The 18039-nt window shown below is 45.5% G+C and overlaps 1 protein-coding gene across 2 annotated transcripts in view; it reads right to left on the bottom strand.

Annotated features, from left to right (window-relative positions):
- CUNH11orf49 (chromosome unknown C11orf49 homolog) overlaps nucleotides 1-18039 on the bottom strand; it is a 150914-nt gene that overhangs the window by 113975 nt on the left and 18900 nt on the right. For both annotated transcript variants that reach the window (XM_024215065.2, XM_024215073.3), the window contains exon 2: nucleotides 9494-9596. In XM_024215065.2, coding sequence (XP_024070833.1) covers nucleotides 9494-9596 — 103 coding nt within the window. The remainder of the gene's footprint in view (nucleotides 1-9493; nucleotides 9597-18039) is intronic.

The raw sequence follows: 18039 nt of genomic DNA, 5'->3' as shown, positions 1-18039 counted from the left end.
TGCAGATGATGAAATAAATGCATGCATGCATAAAAGAAGGTTTATTTGCAGTGAGAGTCTCTCTCATCAGAAAAACAACGTGGGAGACAGCGCATGTGCGCACACCTTTCAGCAGTTATCTTTACATAGAAAACAAGTTAATAAATGAGGGGTCGCAGACAGATCTGGAGTACTAACCTTAGTTTTTGGACAATGAGACTTGACAATCTAGCACTCCCAATCAACAAGTCGGAATAATTTCTCTTTTTTGATTTATTTGATTACACATAGCTGGATTCATCTGGATGTTTGTTCACGTATAAAATCTGCAAATAAGTGGGAAGTAGCAGCCCCATTTTCCAATATTTTGTAAATATATTTTGGAGAAATAAAATCTGTACTGGAAAATTGCTGGGTGTTAGTCCCATGAACATAAGCAATCTGCCAAAGAAAAGGACATTGTATTTGCCTAGTTTAATAGGCCAGTACTTATTGGGACGGCTGCTAAGGAGGAAGCAACACTAAAGTGAAATGAGGGTTCCATCACCCTGTATGTGGGATGTGCAAGTTGCTGCTGCTGCTATCAAACTATCCTATAGCATATGGGTCTCCATTCAGATGGCAAATCCACTCCTTCTGCCTGAAACTAGTTTAGTTTCGTCACAAAGTGAATCTGAGCTATGAACCCCAAATCCATTTCCATGAACATTTGTATAAACAAACCTTCACTGGGAAAAATGTTTTCAAAAAGCAGAGGTGGTGAATTGAAATTCAGTTTCTGAAGGAAGCAAATAACTTTCCCCCATCTTTAAGCAAGACAAAGATACAGTGACCTTCCCATTCCACTGCAAGTATTCTCTCCATTGGAACCGTTGGAAGTAACACGAGTACATTGCAGAGGCCTGCAACCCCTCCTCTACCATACTCTGTGGCAAGATTTTCAAAGGGCTGGATTAGATCCTCTCTTTCTGAGTGGCTTATTCACATGTGCTGCAAGATCCACCCTTACTCTGACACCTTAAACACAGCAGAACTGCCTGTCTTCATGCGAATGTATCAGCCTCTTTCCACCGATAACTGGAATGAAGAAGTGGCAGATTCCTGCCAGCCAGCGGTGCCCTTAGGGAGCAGCGAACCACAGCTAACACAGCAACAGACCTGTCAAGAATCAGCAGCACACAATCCCAGTGGAGATTTCTAGCCAAAAGGCTTGTTTCACAACCAGGTTGCTGACAGCAGTAGTTTCACATCTGTCACATGGCTCACTGCAGCCAGGCAGTCCGCGTGTCATAACCCTGTCATTTCTTCACTAGAGCAGAAGAGATGCAGGGACCTGGTGGGTGTTTGAGGCGCTGAGTGAATATTGTCGTCTTTGCAATAGTTGAAGAGATTATATTTGAGAGAGAGAGAAGGAAAAACTGGGCGTATTTGCTTTGGGGCTCCCTGGCATAGATCATGTGGGAGAAATTCAAGAGCCTCATCAACTCCTGAAAATGTGAACCAAAATTTAAAACAAAGCTTCCAATCTCACTAAATAGTTTTAATTATGACAGCAATCCGGCTGTTCAGCTCTGAGGGTTTCTCTTTCCCACCCAAAGTGGATCAGTGCCCTGAAGATTTCCCACCACCACTATTGTTTTTAATTATTTGTACTACAGTAGCACACACAAGCCCTCACCAGGATTGGTGCCCCATCATGCTAAGTGCTGTAAAGCACAGAGGAAGGCATAGTCATTGCCCTGAAGAGCTTACAATCTAATCTCAAACAAGCCAGAAGACATCAGTGATGGAAGGGGGAGGAAAGAGGACAGTGACAGTTATAAGAACACATGGTTATATAGGTTAATGACATGCACAGACTAATGGTTCCAAGTCAGCTGAAAGCGCTTTTCTTTTTTCCTTTTATAAATAAATTAAGTCAGCTGACCCCATCTGTCACTCAATTTATGGCTAATTTCTTGTTGGCAACACAAAAGTGGGTTATGAGGAGGCATCTGAAGGGGAAGAATGCAGTGTTCTTATATATTAGTTCAGTTAATTCCATGCATGGAGCAGCATGGAAGAAAGCAGAAAGCCATTTGTGGGAGAAGAGAAAACATGAGCAATCAACACTGGCATCACTGGTGGAGCCAGAGATGGGCAAGAAGGCAATATATAAAGAGATGTCAGCAAATAGGTAGGTTGTATGTATCTGATGTGTTGAGGGGGCTTCTTTCCCCTCGTTGCAGTGCCTTAAATGTCAAGGGAAAGTCGAGATCAAGAAACGACATGATCAATAATGTATAGAAGGAAAAAGTCCCTTTAAAATGCATAGAAGTCAAGCTTGTTGAAGTAAAATAGCATTAGCCTAATTGCATGGAAGGTTTCAGGGAAGTCTGCATTTCATGGAGATTCAAAATGAAAGAGATTTCTGGGATTTTTAATGAATAAATACCAGTAGCCTCTCAGAAGATCAGGAAAATCAGGGCTGATCATGAGAGAGGCAGAGTTGTGCTCTTAAAGCTATGAGAGACAGGTGGATTAATTTGCAAAAGGATGAACTGAGCCCTATTCCTGTAATAGCCAATAGTGTGTTAGAACAGGAGCCTCAGGGAACTCTCAAGACTGAAAGCAGATGTCCATATGATTGGGACAAATGAGACTAGGGAAGGAAAGGGGAGAAAAACATCCTCAAAGGCTATTTCAAAGATATTTCTGAGCGATAAAGGTTAGCTCTCTCCTGTGGGCAGTTACTGTTAGGCCATGGATAGCAGAGGAATACACATCACTTAACTTCCTCTCACTCCAGGAAAATGGTTCTCAAACTATGGTTCATGAACCACTAGAGGTCTGTTGAGCACATGTTGATGGTTAATATAGAAAGCTGGCTGGTCACATGGTTTCCAGCTTCTAAATAACACTAAAACATGCTAAAAATACATTAAATGCTTTCCTGATATTAGTTGCTCACGTAAGCAGTTTCTGTAAATGGCATCATGTGATCATGAAGGGGATGGTTAGGAGCTGTGCCATGGCAAATGAGAGGACGGTGCACACTCTAAGATGCGGTGCACACTCAAAAAAGTTTGGGAACTTCTGGCTCGGTGAGGTAATCCTGTATCTCTCATTCCTCCTCACCACACTCACTTGATTCTTTTCCTCTAGGATTTACAAACTGGAGAACACAGTACCCAGGCACTTAATACACATACCATTGCTTCTCCAGACTGACCCTGCTGGTCTTACAAAACCCTGGCTTTGTCTCTCACTCTCCACGCTAAAGTAGGGAAGGCTAAGAGGAGTGGGAAAAAGGGGCCAGAAAGCCACACAGTATTGAGTCCTCCCATCTCACCTTAAATGGTGTGCACACGTTTCAAAGGGAGTGTTTGCCAATCCCCTCACCTAGAGGAAGTTACAGCAATAGGAGGTTCATTGGAAGGGAGGATAATACTGGAGGGAAAAACAAGTCTTTCAGATTGGCACAAATTCTATTTATGCTCAAAGATATTGGAGTTCCTTATCAAACTGACCGGCTTGGCAGAGCCCTAGCACGTAAGGGACTGTCTACTCTACAATTGGGAGTGTGACTGCAGCACGTATAGATATATCTGAACTAGCTTTGATGTAGTTCAAAGCTAGCTTGAGTAAGAATAGCAGGGGGCAGTACAGGCGGCGCTCACTTGAGTATTTACTCAGGATCCTGGGCAGGCATGGCTAGCCCATGCCCCCCATTCATGCTGCCTCAACTCCACTATTGTTGCTCAAGCTAGCTTTGGTCTAGATAGATCTAAGTGAGCTTGGGTAAGTTTACACATGCTGCAAACACACCTCCCAATTTCAATGTAGACATACACTGAGCGTAAACCACTGGGCACAACCTGACCTTGGCTCCATGGGGGATTCCAGAGGGCAGGGGAAGCAAGTGAGATTGGGGAACCAGAATAAGTTATTTTCCCATGATAGGCAGCTCCCTAAACTGCTGATATCTAGGTCCCTCCTTCTGATCAATTATTCTCCACTTTAAAGGAGCAATCTCCCACATTTCATATATCCTACATTGAGAGCTTTCACAACTATCAGAATTACTTCTTAGCCTATTTCTGTTCCGATACTGGGGCACTGAATATGGCTTGCTAACAATGGCAAGTTCTACTTTAATTACCAGAGAGAAAGGGACAGAAGCATCTGAGAACTTCTTCCTGTCCTATGGAAACAGTCAACAGCTCTATGGAGAATTCAACATGAACACAAAAGCCCTCTGGTATTTCATATCCTCTTTTCAGGAGTATCAGGGAAACATGAACTCAGCTCAGGGCATCTTGATCTTTCAGAGCTGCACACACTGGCAAACACTCATATTCTACAGTGGCTTCACATTTACAGGCACAAATCATATTTGTTTGAAAATACCAAGAACCAAAAGAGTACCGTAGGCAAGGGTGGGACAAGAGCAGAATGGGAGGAGATGAGAGGGTCTGGGCAGCAGGATCCAACATGAAGAAATATTGCAGAGAAACGTTCTAAGAACAGTTTCAAAGAGGTAGGGAGGGGCTCTTTCATCGTCATTCAATTTTTAAGTTACTGGTGACCAAAAGAAGTTTAAAAGGGCCCCGAGGAGTGAACTTGAAAGGAGATGCAAACCAAATCTGCTCTGGAAGAGTGCCTGGATAATGCCAGCTGGATGTGTCATAGCCTCCTCCCTCTCAACCCTGATAAAACAGAAGTCTGGTTGATAGGCGAATGTCATAGTTTTGCTCACGCTCTCTTCCTTCAAGTCCTTGCTTATTAAGGGAACTTATTCAGAGTTGATGAGGAAGGTTAACAATCTGAACATCACTTTTCACAGAAAGCCATATGCATCAGTCACAGTATGGTGTCTCCTACCTGTATCATTTGCACAGGCTAAACCTTAAATTTGTCCCAATAACCTTATGACATGGATCCACTCATGCAATCCCCTCTTAGCAGGAGATTACTTGTGATCCAAGGACCTCCTGATGCCGACAGAGGGCACAGGCATGCAGAAGGGCTACAGGGATCTCCTGGGTCTGGTAGCTACATACTAGTTTGCCAAAGAGGGTCACGTAAGGTCTCTACTGAAAGCCTGTGTCACATGGATTATCATAACCATTGTGAAATGTATGTACAGATAATATGTAAGGATTTGTGTGTGTACGTACATACAGTCTACAAACCGTGTTCTTAAAGTATGTAAGACAAGTCACCAAAAGGTGATAAACAGATTCTGTTCAGACAAGGGATAGGAGGCACTTATCTCCCTGGCTGACCATGGTGTGTCTTACAATGGAAATCTATTTGCATATGGAATCACCAGCTAATCAAGATTGTGAAGTCAAGGAGATCACAAAATCTACAGGAAGGAAGGAATACACAGCAGGAGGATGTCCAATTCATGACTAAGATCCAAGAAGTAGTCTGATATACCAGGAGAAGGCATGGAGACACCTGAGGTCCTCCACCTAGGAAGTGAACTGACATTGTGTTTGCATCATGAAAAAAGATCACAGCCAGGCTTGGCTGAAGACACTTTGGGGTGAGCTAAACTTAATTAGACAAGGGGTGTCTTGATAGTTAAGATTAGCCTCTAGTATGCACACTGTGATTTCATTTTATACATAACCTTTTGTTTCCAATATTCTTGCTTTCTATCATTTGAATCTCTGTTTTCTTAAATTTATACTTCTCTCTATAAACAAATCTAAGGGCTGTGTGTTAATTGGAGCTGTGTTCTATGGTGTAATTGGTAAGCTGTGGTGTATTGTTCCTTTGGGATCAGCAGATCTGGTAACTGTGTGTGTGTACAGTGATCAGGGTCTGGACACTGCAGGGGGATATTCAGAGGACTCGGGGATTGGAGTGTGCTTATTGCTAACCAGTAAAGAGAAAGTGGGACCTGCAGAGGCATGCAGGGAAGTGCTTGTGTTGCCAGGTACCAATAAAGTCAGGGAGCTGACAGATGGCAGGCACAGACAAGGCTTCTTCACGCTAAGGGTAGGTGGTGGTGAAGTGCCTCACAACCTTGGGTATCCATAGGAAGCACCATACTTCCATCACAGCAACTTGTTCATGACACAGAAGTACCCATGATCGTGTTATGGGCACTTTGTATCCTTGACACTGGCTGTTCATACAGAGGGACTATTTTTAGGGTTAAACCCGGGGGGGAGAGGGAGGAAGTGTTAACCCCTTTCACCGAATCAAAATTCAGAATCAGGGTTAGGCCTGGAGAAAGAAAAAAAAATGGGAAAAAAGTGTCCTTCAGACATCTAGGCACAACCTAGCCACACCCCCAGCAAAAAGGCCAATGGCTCAAATTTTCTTTGCTTTCTGTCAGTCAGTCAATCTGCAAGCAAGAGGCCTTCAACTGGCCACTAAAGACTCACCACCAATGAAGGAGTTGCTGGAGCTCCTGTCAAAGCAAGCCAAGGTGGGAACCCCCATCACCTCCCACTATGTACTAGTTTGAATCCAATGACAGCACCTAACAATGGATTTTAATTTCTCTTTCTCCCTCCCTTGGAGAAATCAACTTCTAAGAAACATCACAATACACAAATAAGATAAAAATTATTTTTCCATTTTAGAATCAAGACAGACAACTTGAATTCAGGGTTCATGTCTTCTTTATTCTCTACACTACTGAGCACAATGCCAGAACTTGTAATGCCCCCTGGAATTGCATTTGCATTAATTTTGCCTGATTTTTAAACCCCAAACCTACTGTCTTTGGCAGAGGGAAGAGAAGCTGGCACCACTTGTTTGTTAAAACCCAGAATGGGAGGACAAAGACACATACTAGACGTCCTTGTTGAACCTGACCATGAAGAATGTCTGTACTCTGGTACCAGCTGTCTTTTAGGGATTCCACCATAACATCTTCGGTCAGCAAGAAACCAGACATTAACTGAGGCTGTAAATCCCTCCTCCAGACATTTCTTATTCTCTTCCTCACACTACTTTCAAAAACATCTTGAAATCTTCTTTCCTATGTGTCTTTAGTATGTGTCATGCTGATTCCATATTTATATCTTCCATGTATATCTCTTTGTCCCCTTTAAGTCTTGCATTTTGCTACATCTCAGTTAGTTTTACTTCAATTTTTAAGAGGCTGGACTTTTAAGGATCACCTATGTTTTTATTGAATTGTATATTGTTTTTATATGTAGGCTACCTTGGTAGGGTGCTTTATAAATACAGTAATTACTAGTAGGATGACTGCAGTGAGTGTATAATCTACCTGCAGAACTCATTGCCATTATATATCAGTGAAGCTATAAGTAAATATAATTCCATAAAAGGGCTGGACAGCTACATGGATAAGGAGACCATCCACAGTTATGTTAAGAAAGATAATTTTATAAAGCGATATAAATCCAAATGCTTCAGAGCATAAACCAACTACAAGCTGATATGGGTTAGAAAGAAATTTATCCTACAGGCAGGTTATTTTATAATAATCCACTATGCAGTATTTTACATTTCTATCTGAGGCATCTGGTATCAGACAATGTCTGAGACAGAGGAGCATTACTGTCCAAATCAATTATGTGATTTTGGATGAGGTTTCTGAATTGACACTATCTTGGCCAAAACAGGGAAGCTCGTAACTGCTGTCTAGCCAATCAGAACACAATTAGCAGTCATCTATACCACCAGAACACATCAGCTTATACTACAAGGAGGCATCCCAATGACCCAAACCCACATTTGTATTGTGTTGCTGTGGGATGTATGTTCCGAGACAGTTTGTACTAAAGGTTCTCTACAGAATAAAGCTGTTACGTTTGAAAAGTGAATGTTCCACAAATGCAGAGATTTTGGTGCAGCACCTCATCTTCTTCCTACTAATCTGGGTTTTTGGGGTCGCTTGAGATCAGTGATCATCACCATTGTGGCTATGCTAAGCCATATATAATAGTTATTGGGTCTGGAAGAGCCAGGCAACAGCATACCAAGCAAATAAAGGGAGCTTTACAAGAACCAGACTGTGACAGTCCTTGCTTGGAAGTTGGTTGGTAGCTTTGCCTAGTGGTCAGGGCTTAGGCCCGTGACCTGCAGGGGGGATGTTAGTAGGAGAGCCCAAGCCCTCCCACTCCACAAGGCTCCAACCCACAGCCCTTTGAGGGTTATCAGTGATCTGACAGCCAGGGGCTGATTAAGGCTGCCCTCCCTGGGCCACTTCCTATCACACTCCCTGCAACTGTCCCAAAGTCACCGTCTGGGTTTTGGCGTCATGAAGGGCATCCTCTCACCACAAGGCACCTTCTGGAGGCTGCATGTACCATGGTAGCTCTCTTCCTCTCTTGGGCAGCAATTGCCTCCTTCTGAAGTATGGCCCACCCTCCTGGGCCAGCTCAGGCCTAGGGATTTCCCCTTCTGGGGTAGTCCAAACAAAGTAAAGGGGAATTAACAAAACTCTGAGTCCATATGAGAGGGAGGGGGGAATGCTTCCCTCTCAGGCTCTCTCTCTAGCAGGTCCTCCCCTCCCTCAGGAGGGACCTTTCGGCAGTTGTCTTCAGGAGAGATTCTGCCTTTCCCTCAGCTCTCCTCTGCTGGGGTTGCAGGTCTGCTCTCTTCCCTGGTCTGCCACCAAATGAGCTGCTCTACTGCCTGTTAACTCCAACTCCAGTTGGAGCATTTCCTACATATGTGGCAGGCCAGGGCTGTCTGAGTCCAGAGCAGTTCCTTAACCCCTGGCTGCCCAGAGTGGGGTTTGTGTACTCCATCACAGACACAAAACAAAAAGAACAGCTGGGACAAGACTGAACAGCACAATGTATAATTCACAGAGAGAGGACGACAGCTGGTACCAGAGCAAGGACACTGATGGGAATCAGAGGGATGAGGTACCACAGGGAACCAGTCCTTTTACCATAGACTCATCTACTAAAGAGAGCTACTATACACAGAGGCCTTGAAATATGTCCCATATCCCATTTCCTCTGTTTGGGATTATGAAAAAGAAGAGGGCCTAGAGACCTGGCTTGGCAGCTCAGCAAGAGTCAGTCTCAAGATATTAAAATGCAACCTTCCTCTCTCTGTCCCAATCCATTTTCTTTCAGAACATCTGCCCAGGCCCAATACAGTCTTCAATGGGAAAGAGTGTATTGCTGGTACAACTAGAGACTTCCCCTTTTTCCCTGTCTGTGAACGAGAGCATGAATTAAAAAATAAATTGCTATCAAAGATAGATATTATTTGATGACCCAGATACAGTAGTAAAACAGAGAATAGAAGTCCTATCTGGGCCAAATTCAGCCTCAGAATAAGCAAGCACAACTGGTGAAGCCAACAGGAGATGCCCCGCTTTTAAATCAGGTCTGAATTTGACCCATTGTCCTGAATAAGCACGTCTCTGAAACATGCTCAGGCAGCCCTTGGCTAACCTACTCAACTCCAACATTCACTGCCACAACATAATCAGCATGTATCCAGTTCCATTCTCCATGTACCCTGCTTGCTTCCAAGAGCCTCCCTCAGGGTGGTCCTATTGGCAGACTCCTGATGTACTTACTATTCAGTGAAGAATCTGGCAATGCCATACTGACTAATATCTTCTCTGTTCTCCAGCAGCTGGCTCACTGCATCCTCCATGTACGTGAGGACATGTCTCTGAGCTACAAACAAAAGAGCAAGAGAGAGATTAGAATACAAGGGGCTTGCAAAGCCCAGAGCCAGGCCAGGCTATTAGTGTACATCTTTGCCTGGCTATTAGCACTTGTTCTCGCCGCGTAGAGAGAGACAAGCAGAGGTTCTCATTCTGTTAAGTATTACTGCTGAGGGCATTGTGCCAAAAAATTAAAAATTCTGTGCGTTTTATTTTTCAATAAATAAATGCAGAGGCTCCAGCATAGTAGTGGGAAGCACAGGCCACTGGTTGTACGAAGGTGGGGGATCACCCTGCAGCCTCCCCACTCCCGGGACACAGACTCAGTGGTGAGGCTGCACTCGACCCTGACACAGCACAAGGCCTGGGCCTGCCCCAGAAAAACCCTGGGGCTCTGCCCCTCTGCACCAGGCACACCAGGTGTGGGGCTGGCAGGCTCAACCAGGCAGAATCCAAGTGTGGAGGGGCTCAGTGTGGGGGGATCCAGGTGTGGGGTGAGAGGATTCTGTATGGGACAGTCTGGGTGCAGGCAGCTCCGTGGGGGGGAGGAGAAGAGGGGGGAGAAAATCTGGATGCACAGAGGCTCATTGGGAGGGTTCCAGGTGCAGAGACAATGGGACTCTGCAGGCGCTTCCAGGTGAAAGTGGTTGGGGCTCAGCAGAGGGGTCTAGGTGTGGAGGTCTCAGCAGGGGGGTCTGAGTGCTGGGGGAGTAGGGTTTGGTGGGGTGGGGGTCTGGGTGCAGCTAGTTGGGGATCAGTGGCATGGGGGTTTGGATGTGGGGGCTCAGGGTGGTGCAGGGAGGAGGGGCTCGTCAAGGTAGGGGTTTGAGTGCAGGGAGCTCAGTGGGAAGGTGGTCTGGGTGCAGGGGGCTCCAAATGCAGGGGTTGAGGTTCAATGGGGTGGGGTTTGGGTATGGAGGGCTCGAGGGGTTCTGGGTGTACAGGGTAAGGCTTAGCAGGGGTGTCTGGGTATGGGAGGTCTGGATGCACGGGGGTTGGGTGGATAGGGGAGCAGCTCCTGTACAATGACCCCTTCCCCCACAGCTGAAGAACGACGGGGGCAGGAAGCAGGGGAGGATGCTGAGCTTCCTGCAGCTGGGTGAAGCTTCTGGGAGTGGGTCTAACACAGCCCCAGCCACTCCTTGCAGGGGAAGGGGAAATTCCATCCTCTCCTGCCTCCAGAGCAGCTAGGACTAGCAGCTGATCCCAGCTCAGGGTAGGAGCCACTGGCTGGGTGTCCCCAGCCCTGCAGTGATTTACCTCTCCTCCGCCTGCTCTGAGTGCATGAAACAATGTACCTCCGGGGCTGGAGCACCCATGGGGAAAAATTGGTGGGTGCAGCTCACCACCCCCCCACCCCATCTCACCTTTACTCCGCCTCCTCCCCTGAGCGCACTGCATCCCTGCTTCTCCCCCTAGCTCCCAGCGCTTGCTGCCGTGAAACAGCTGTTTCACGGTGGCAAGTGCTGGGAGGGAGGGGGAGAAGCGGGGACACGGCCCGCTTTGGGAAGAGGCGGAGCTGGGGCAGGGATTTGGAGAAGGAGTCCAATGGGGCAGGGAGGGGGCGGAGTTGGTGTGGAGACTTTGGGGAAGGGGTTGGAATGGGGACAGGCAGGGGTGGAGTCGTGGCGGGGCTGGGGGCGAGTACCCATCAGCGCCGGGAAAAGTTGGCGCCTATGGCTCTTGCAGCTTCCCTTTGCTTCCCTGTCAGAGAACGTAATTTTTCTGCGGGGAAGCAAAGAAATAAGCAGGGGGCATGAATTCTGTGCATGCGCAGTAGCGTAAAATTCCCTCAGGAGAATAAATATGGTTGGTGAAATAGCTGACTTAAATTCTGCTTCTCCCCTCTGGCTACACAAAGTTACTCATTTATGCACTGGTGACCCTTCTTTAATCTTTCTAGGTTTTGGAGATGAAGGGGGCAGATGAGGGTTGCAGCACTGCCAGTTTTGAAACCGTGCACCATTAAATGCCTGGTAGGGACCCTCTAGAAGCCTGTATTGCAACAACCTTCCCTACACAGATTATGAGTACCATACTGGTAGGACTCTAGTAGGGTTGCTGCAGAGCTTACCAAGGTCCTCCAACCTCACCTTTCAGGGGCTGTGCATTGTTTTAAATGCTGGTCTGTAGAAAAAAAATTCTGGAAGATACAAATCAAAGCACTTCTGTCCTCCTGAAAGCACCAGAAGGGATGTTCTGAGGGAATTGGGTGCAGTGCTGGGGGATATCTACACACCTTGACAGGAGTGCTGGATCTGTCATTATCTAACAAAAGAATGCTACTTGTCTGTGATAAACATTGGAGGCAGAGACAACTTGGTACAATACATTAATCATCTCACTGCTTCCACAAAGGGCAAGGAGAGCACAAGCAGTGCAGATACCAAAGGGAAATAGTGTGGATCTGTCACTCAACCTCTTTGATGTTGGCTAGAAGTGAACCAGAGCAGCAAAAAGTCTGGGCTGATGCTCCACCTAGCAAGAGAAAAGGTTGCCAAATCCATGAGTTCAACAATCAGGAGACAAACCACAACAAACAAAGGAGAACCATTCCCAACCTAAAGCGCACACAAACCCTGTTCCCAATGCACACACTCCTATCCCAAACAAGTACATTATAGCACCACTGCAAGTAGCAGCCTGTCCTGAAAAGAGCAAGAAAATATCCTCAGGGTAGGGATGGCAGAGGCTGTGCTTGCTCTTTACCAATCTGTTTCAGACTCAATGGCATCACTCCTTCACCAGCAATCAATCTGCTTTAGAACCACATCAGAGTTCAACAATCCACTTAAACACAAATTCAAGCCCTTGGTAAGTATCAAGCATGCCCCACCCATACTCGGTACATTTCATCTTGGTGTGGGGCAGGTGGAGCTCAAAAGATGCCTGGAAAACATTATTCCGAATGGGTACAATGATAAAAAATTCACACTAGCACTAACTGCTGTCAGGGGATTTCTCCGCCTATGACGCAGATTCAGTACAATGGCAGAATGGGTTAAGCATACCCTGAAAAATACCTAGCAGCTGATAGTAAGATGGCCAGACAAAGGTTCAAAGATATTATCTGGCAATAAAAGATACAGGGTGTAACTTTATTTAATTATTTTAATGCAAAGGAACACATTTTAATTTATGTGAGTGATTAAAGAAAAATAGCTCTGCGCACCTGTGTCCCCTGAGGGAGGAATGAGTCCGTGCAGCTCAGTCACACTCTTAAGATAACAGCAACTGGGAAAGACTGTTTTTCATTCTATCCCATCCCATCCCTCCCTCTTCACTATGTGGCCCATGCTGTGCTCCGAGACCATCTTCCCAGACACTATCACACTTTCCCTTGTCAGAGCACCACACAAATATTAATTAATTCCCACCGCCCACACCTAAACCCTCATAAGATTTGTAGGTATTATCAGGGCCCCTTATACTCCATGGTGCAATGAGACCAAGTTCCATAGCAAGCAGACCTAGAGTGTATGGCAACAACTTTTAAATTCCAGGTGAAAGTTGTTTCATGATGATACACTAAATTGCCTCCCATTCCCATCTCCTCACAAACACACAGAGCTACAAATGGCTCAACATTGAAAACAGTCTCTAACATAAAATTAATCCATGGTCATTTCTGGAGAGGAGATTTTTTGCTACACTCCTCAGGTGATTTGACTCCCAGAATATTGTCTAAGTGCCCTAGCACAGCATCTCCCCATGTGTGCCAGGGAAGGGGATGGAGGGTGCTTGTGGTCTGTTTTTCAGATTCATCTCCCTAACTCCCCAGCTGCTGTGCTTTTTTCCAGGTTGCCCAGCTCACCAGCCTATGCTACCAGTTCCCACAGCTTTCTGGCTGCAAACTGGACTCTAGCTCTGGCTCCCTGACCTGCTGCTGCCTGGCTCCACAGAATGCGGGGTGCTTGCACTGTAATCCAATCAACTCCTTCTTGTGGGGGAAAACTGGAGAGCAATTTGCAATTGCAAGCAGGTCCTAGCAGGACAGGGAGATAAAACAAAATGCCAGGTTCCTGGCAGTAGCAAAATGGTGATTTCCATGATAAAATGCTGAATTTTCCATCTTGAAGGTTTCTAAAGCACAGGATTATGGAGTCCCATAAGGCCCTGTTTGAGATGAATGGGACAGTTCACACCTCTTAGGACTGTTGTTTCAGGCTCTTTGAAAAATCAGGTAATACTGCATCAATTTACACTACTCTCATGTTCAAAGTTCTCTCTGAAAACACAAGGGCTAGAAACACTGACGTTACACCCCATATTCCTCATAGAAATATCACTGTGATATGAATATGGCCTAAGATATATTTTATGCAAGATGGGTCTTGTAAGGTATCATTGGAAAGGTTGTGTCTTACTGAATGTGATTATCCAATTTGTATGCATCTATCATTTCTGTATTTAAAGTTCAGAATACTGACTATGTAACAATTACAACTGTGTGTGTATTTGGGAGACACTCACCAGACAACCGGCCATCATAGCCTTGATAGGCCATTAGAAAGAAACAATAAGACTGTGAGAGGCATAGCTGTGACACTACCGGGTCAGGTGATAAGCTCACCTGATACAAAATACCACCTTGGACACTGCTGGTACTTTTCCTCTGTAGGGGGATGGGGATCAAACAAAGGTTTCCCACCTTAGGTAAGGTTTCAGAGTAGCAGCCGTGTTAGTCTGTATCCGCAAAAAGAATAGGAGTACTTGTGGCACCTTAGAGACTAACAAATTTATTAGAGCATAAGCTTTCGTGGGCTACAACCCACTTCTTCGGATGCATATTGAGTGAAACATATCGAGGAGATATATATACACACATACAGAGAGCATGAACAGGTGGGAGTTGTCTTACCAACTCTGAGAGGCCAATTAAGTAAGAGAAAAAAAACTTTTGAAGTGATAATCAAGGTAGCCAAGTACAGACACAGTTTGATAAGAAGCAAGTGTGAGAATACTTACAAGGGGAGATAGATTCAATGTTTGTAATGGCTCAGCCATTCCCAATCCCTATTTAGCCCTGAGTTGATTGTGTCTAGTTTGCATATCAATTCCAGCTCAGCAGTCTCTCGTTGGAGTCTGTTTTTGAAGTTTTTCTGTTTTAAGATAGCCACCCGCAGGTCTGTCATAGAATGGCCAGACAGGTTAAAGTGTTCTCCCACTGGTTTTTGAGTATTATGATTCCTGATGTCAGATTTGTGTCCATTAATTCTTTTGCGTAGAGACTGTCCGGTTTGGCCAATGTACATGGCAGAGGGGCATTGCTGGCACATGATGGCATATATCACATTGGTAGATGTGCAGGTGAACGAGCCCCTGATGGTATGGCTGATGTGATTAGGCCCTATGATGGTGTCACTTGAATAGATATGTGGACAGAGTTGGCATCGGGCTTTGTTACAAGGATAGGTTCCTGGGTCAGTGTTTTTGTTCAGTGATGTGTGGTTGCTGGTGAGTATTTGCTTTAGGTTGGGGGGTTGTCTGTAAGCGAGGACAGGTCTGTCTCCCAAGATCTGTGAGAGTAAAGGATCATCTTTCAGGATAGGTTGTAGATCTCTAATGATGCGCTGGAGAGGTTTTAGTTGGGGGCTGAAGGTGACAGCTAGTGGTGTTCTGTTATTTTCTTTGTTGGCCCTGTCTTGTAGGAGGTGACTTCTGGGTACTCGTCTGGCTCTGTCAATCTGTTTTTTCACTTCAGCAGGTGGGTATTGTAGTTTTAAGAATGCTTGATAGAGATCTTGTAGGTGCTTGTCTCTGTCTGAGGGATTGGAGCAAATGCGGTTATATCTTAGAGCTTGGCTGTAGACAATGGATCGTGTGGTGTGTCCTGGATGGAAGCTGGAGGCATGTAGGTAAGTGTAGCGGTCAGTAGGTTTCCGGTACAGGGTGGTATTTATGTGACCATCGCTTATTAGCACAGTAGTGTCCAGGAAATGGACCGCTTGTGTGGATTGATCTAGGCTGAGGTTGATGGTGGGATGGAAATTATTGAAATCATGGTGGAATTCCTCAAGGGCTTCTTTTCCATGGGTCCAGATGATGAAGATGTCATCAATGTAGCGCAAGTAGAGTAGGGGCGTTAGGGGACGAGAGCTAAGGAAGCGTTGTTCTAAGTCAGCCATAAAAATGTTGGCATACTGTGGGGCCATGCGGGTACCCATAGCAGTGCCGCTGACTTGAAGGTATATATTGTCCCCAAATGTGAAATAGTTGTGGGTGAGGACAAAGTCACAGAGTTCAGCCACCAGGTTAGCTGTGACATTATCGGGGATACTGTTCCTGATAGCTTGTAGTCCATCTTTGTGTGGAATATTGGTGTAGAGGGCTTCTACGTCCATAGTGGCCAGGATGGTGTTTTCTGGAAGATCACCGATGGATTGTAGTTTCCTCAGGAAGTCAGTAGTATCTCGAAGATAGCTGGGAGTGCTGGTAGCGTAGGGTCTGAGGAGAGAGTCCACATAACCAGACAAGCCTGATGTTAGGGTGCCAATGCCTGAGATGATGGGGCGTCCAGGATTTCCAGGTTTATGGATCTTGGGTAGCAAATAGAATGTCCCTTTACTCTCACAGATCTTGGGAGACAGACCTGTCCTTGCTTACAGACAACCCCCAACCTAAAGCAAATACTCACCAGCAACCACACATCACTGAACAAAAACACTGACCCAGGAACCTATCCTTGTAACAAAGCCCGATGCCAACTCTGTCCACATATCTATTCAAGTGACACCATCATAGGGCCTAATCACATCAGCCATACCATCAGGGGCTCGTTCACCTGCACATCTACCAATGTGATATATGCCATCATGTGCCAGCAATGCCCCTCTGCCATGTACATTGGCCAAACCGGACAGTCTCTACGCAAAAGAATTAATGGACACAAATCTGACATCAGGAATCATAATACTCAAAAACCAGTGGGAGAACACTTTAACCTGTCTGGCCATTCTATGACAGACCTGCGGGTGGCTATCTTAAAACAGAAAAACTTCAAAAACAGACTCCAACGAGAGACTGCTGAGCTGGAATTGATATGCAAACTAGACACAATCAACTCAGGGCTAAACAGGGATTGGGAATGGCTGAGCCATTACAAACATTGAATCTATCTCCCCTTGTAAGTATTCTCACACTTGCTTCTTATCAAACTGTGTCTGTACTTGGCTACCTTGATTATCACTTCAAAAGTTTTTTTTCTCTTACTTAATTGGCCTCTCAGAGTTGGTAAGACAACTCCCACCTGTTCATGCTCTCTGTATGTGTGTATATATATCTCCTCGATATGTTTCACTCAATATGCATCCGAAGAAGTGGGTTGTAGCCCACGAAAGCTTATGCTCTAATAAATTTGTTAGTCTCTAAGGTGCCACAAGTACTCCTATTCTTTTTGCCACCTTAGGTAAATCCTTTTAAGGCTGGGGAGGGGGTTAATCTGGACTCTCCTCCACTGCCTACCCAAGAAGGACTGCTGAAAGTACCCGAAGGGACAAAGGAACTAACCTGAAGGGAAAGGCAGGGGTGAGTCCAGACTGAGACAGGGGTCCAATCTGTAAGAAGAAATAACTGGAACACTAAGCTACTGAAACTCTGCAACGTGCCTAAAATAACATTTAGGGTGAGAAATTACTTCTTGAAACCACAAGGAGTCTGGTGGCACCTTAAAGACTAACAGATTTATTTGGGCATAAGCTTTCGTGGGTAAAAACCTCACTTCTTCAGATGCATAGAGTGAAAGTTACAGATGCAGGCATTTTATACTGACACATGGAGAGCAGGGAGTTACTTCGCAAGTGGAGAACCAGTGTTGACAGGGCCAATTCAATCAGGGTGGATGTAGTCCACTCCCAATAACAGATGAGGAGGTGTCAATTCCAGGAGAGGAAAAGCTGCTTCTGTAATGAGCCAGACACTCCCAGTCCCTATTCAAGCCCAGATTAATGGTGTTAAATTTGCAAATGAATTTTAGTTCTGCTGTTTCTCTTTGAAGTCTGTTTCTGAAGTTTTTTTGTTCAATGATAGTGACTTTTAAATCTGTAATAGAATGACCAGGGAGATTGAAGTGTTCACTTACTGGTTTTTGTATGTTACCATTCCTGATGTCCGATTTGTGTCCATGTATTCTTTTGCAGAGGGACTGGCCGGTTTGGCCAATGTACATGGCAGAGGGGCATTGCTGGCACATGATGGCATATATAACATTAGTAGATGTGCAGGTGAATGAGCCCTTGATGGTGTGGCTGACGTGGTTGGGTCCTCTGATGGTGTCGCCAGAGTAGGCAACGAGGTTTGCTACAGGGATTGGTTCCTGGGTTGGTGTTTCTGTGGTGTGGTGTGTAGTTGCTGGTGAGTATTTGCTTCAGGTTGGGGGGGTTGTCTGTAGCAAGGAGTGAAAATTTCATGGCCAGAGACAGGGCCGGCTCTGGCTTTTTGGCCGCCCCAGGCAA

This window comes from Terrapene carolina, unplaced genomic scaffold (genome assembly GCF_002925995.2).
Source record: "Terrapene carolina triunguis isolate 2854851 unplaced genomic scaffold, T_m_triunguis-2.0 Scaffold96, whole genome shotgun sequence".
Classification (NCBI taxonomy): domain Eukaryota; kingdom Metazoa; phylum Chordata; order Testudines; family Emydidae; genus Terrapene; species Terrapene triunguis.
Note: the sequence above shows the minus strand (reverse complement) of the source record. Positions and strands in the feature narration are given on the sequence as shown.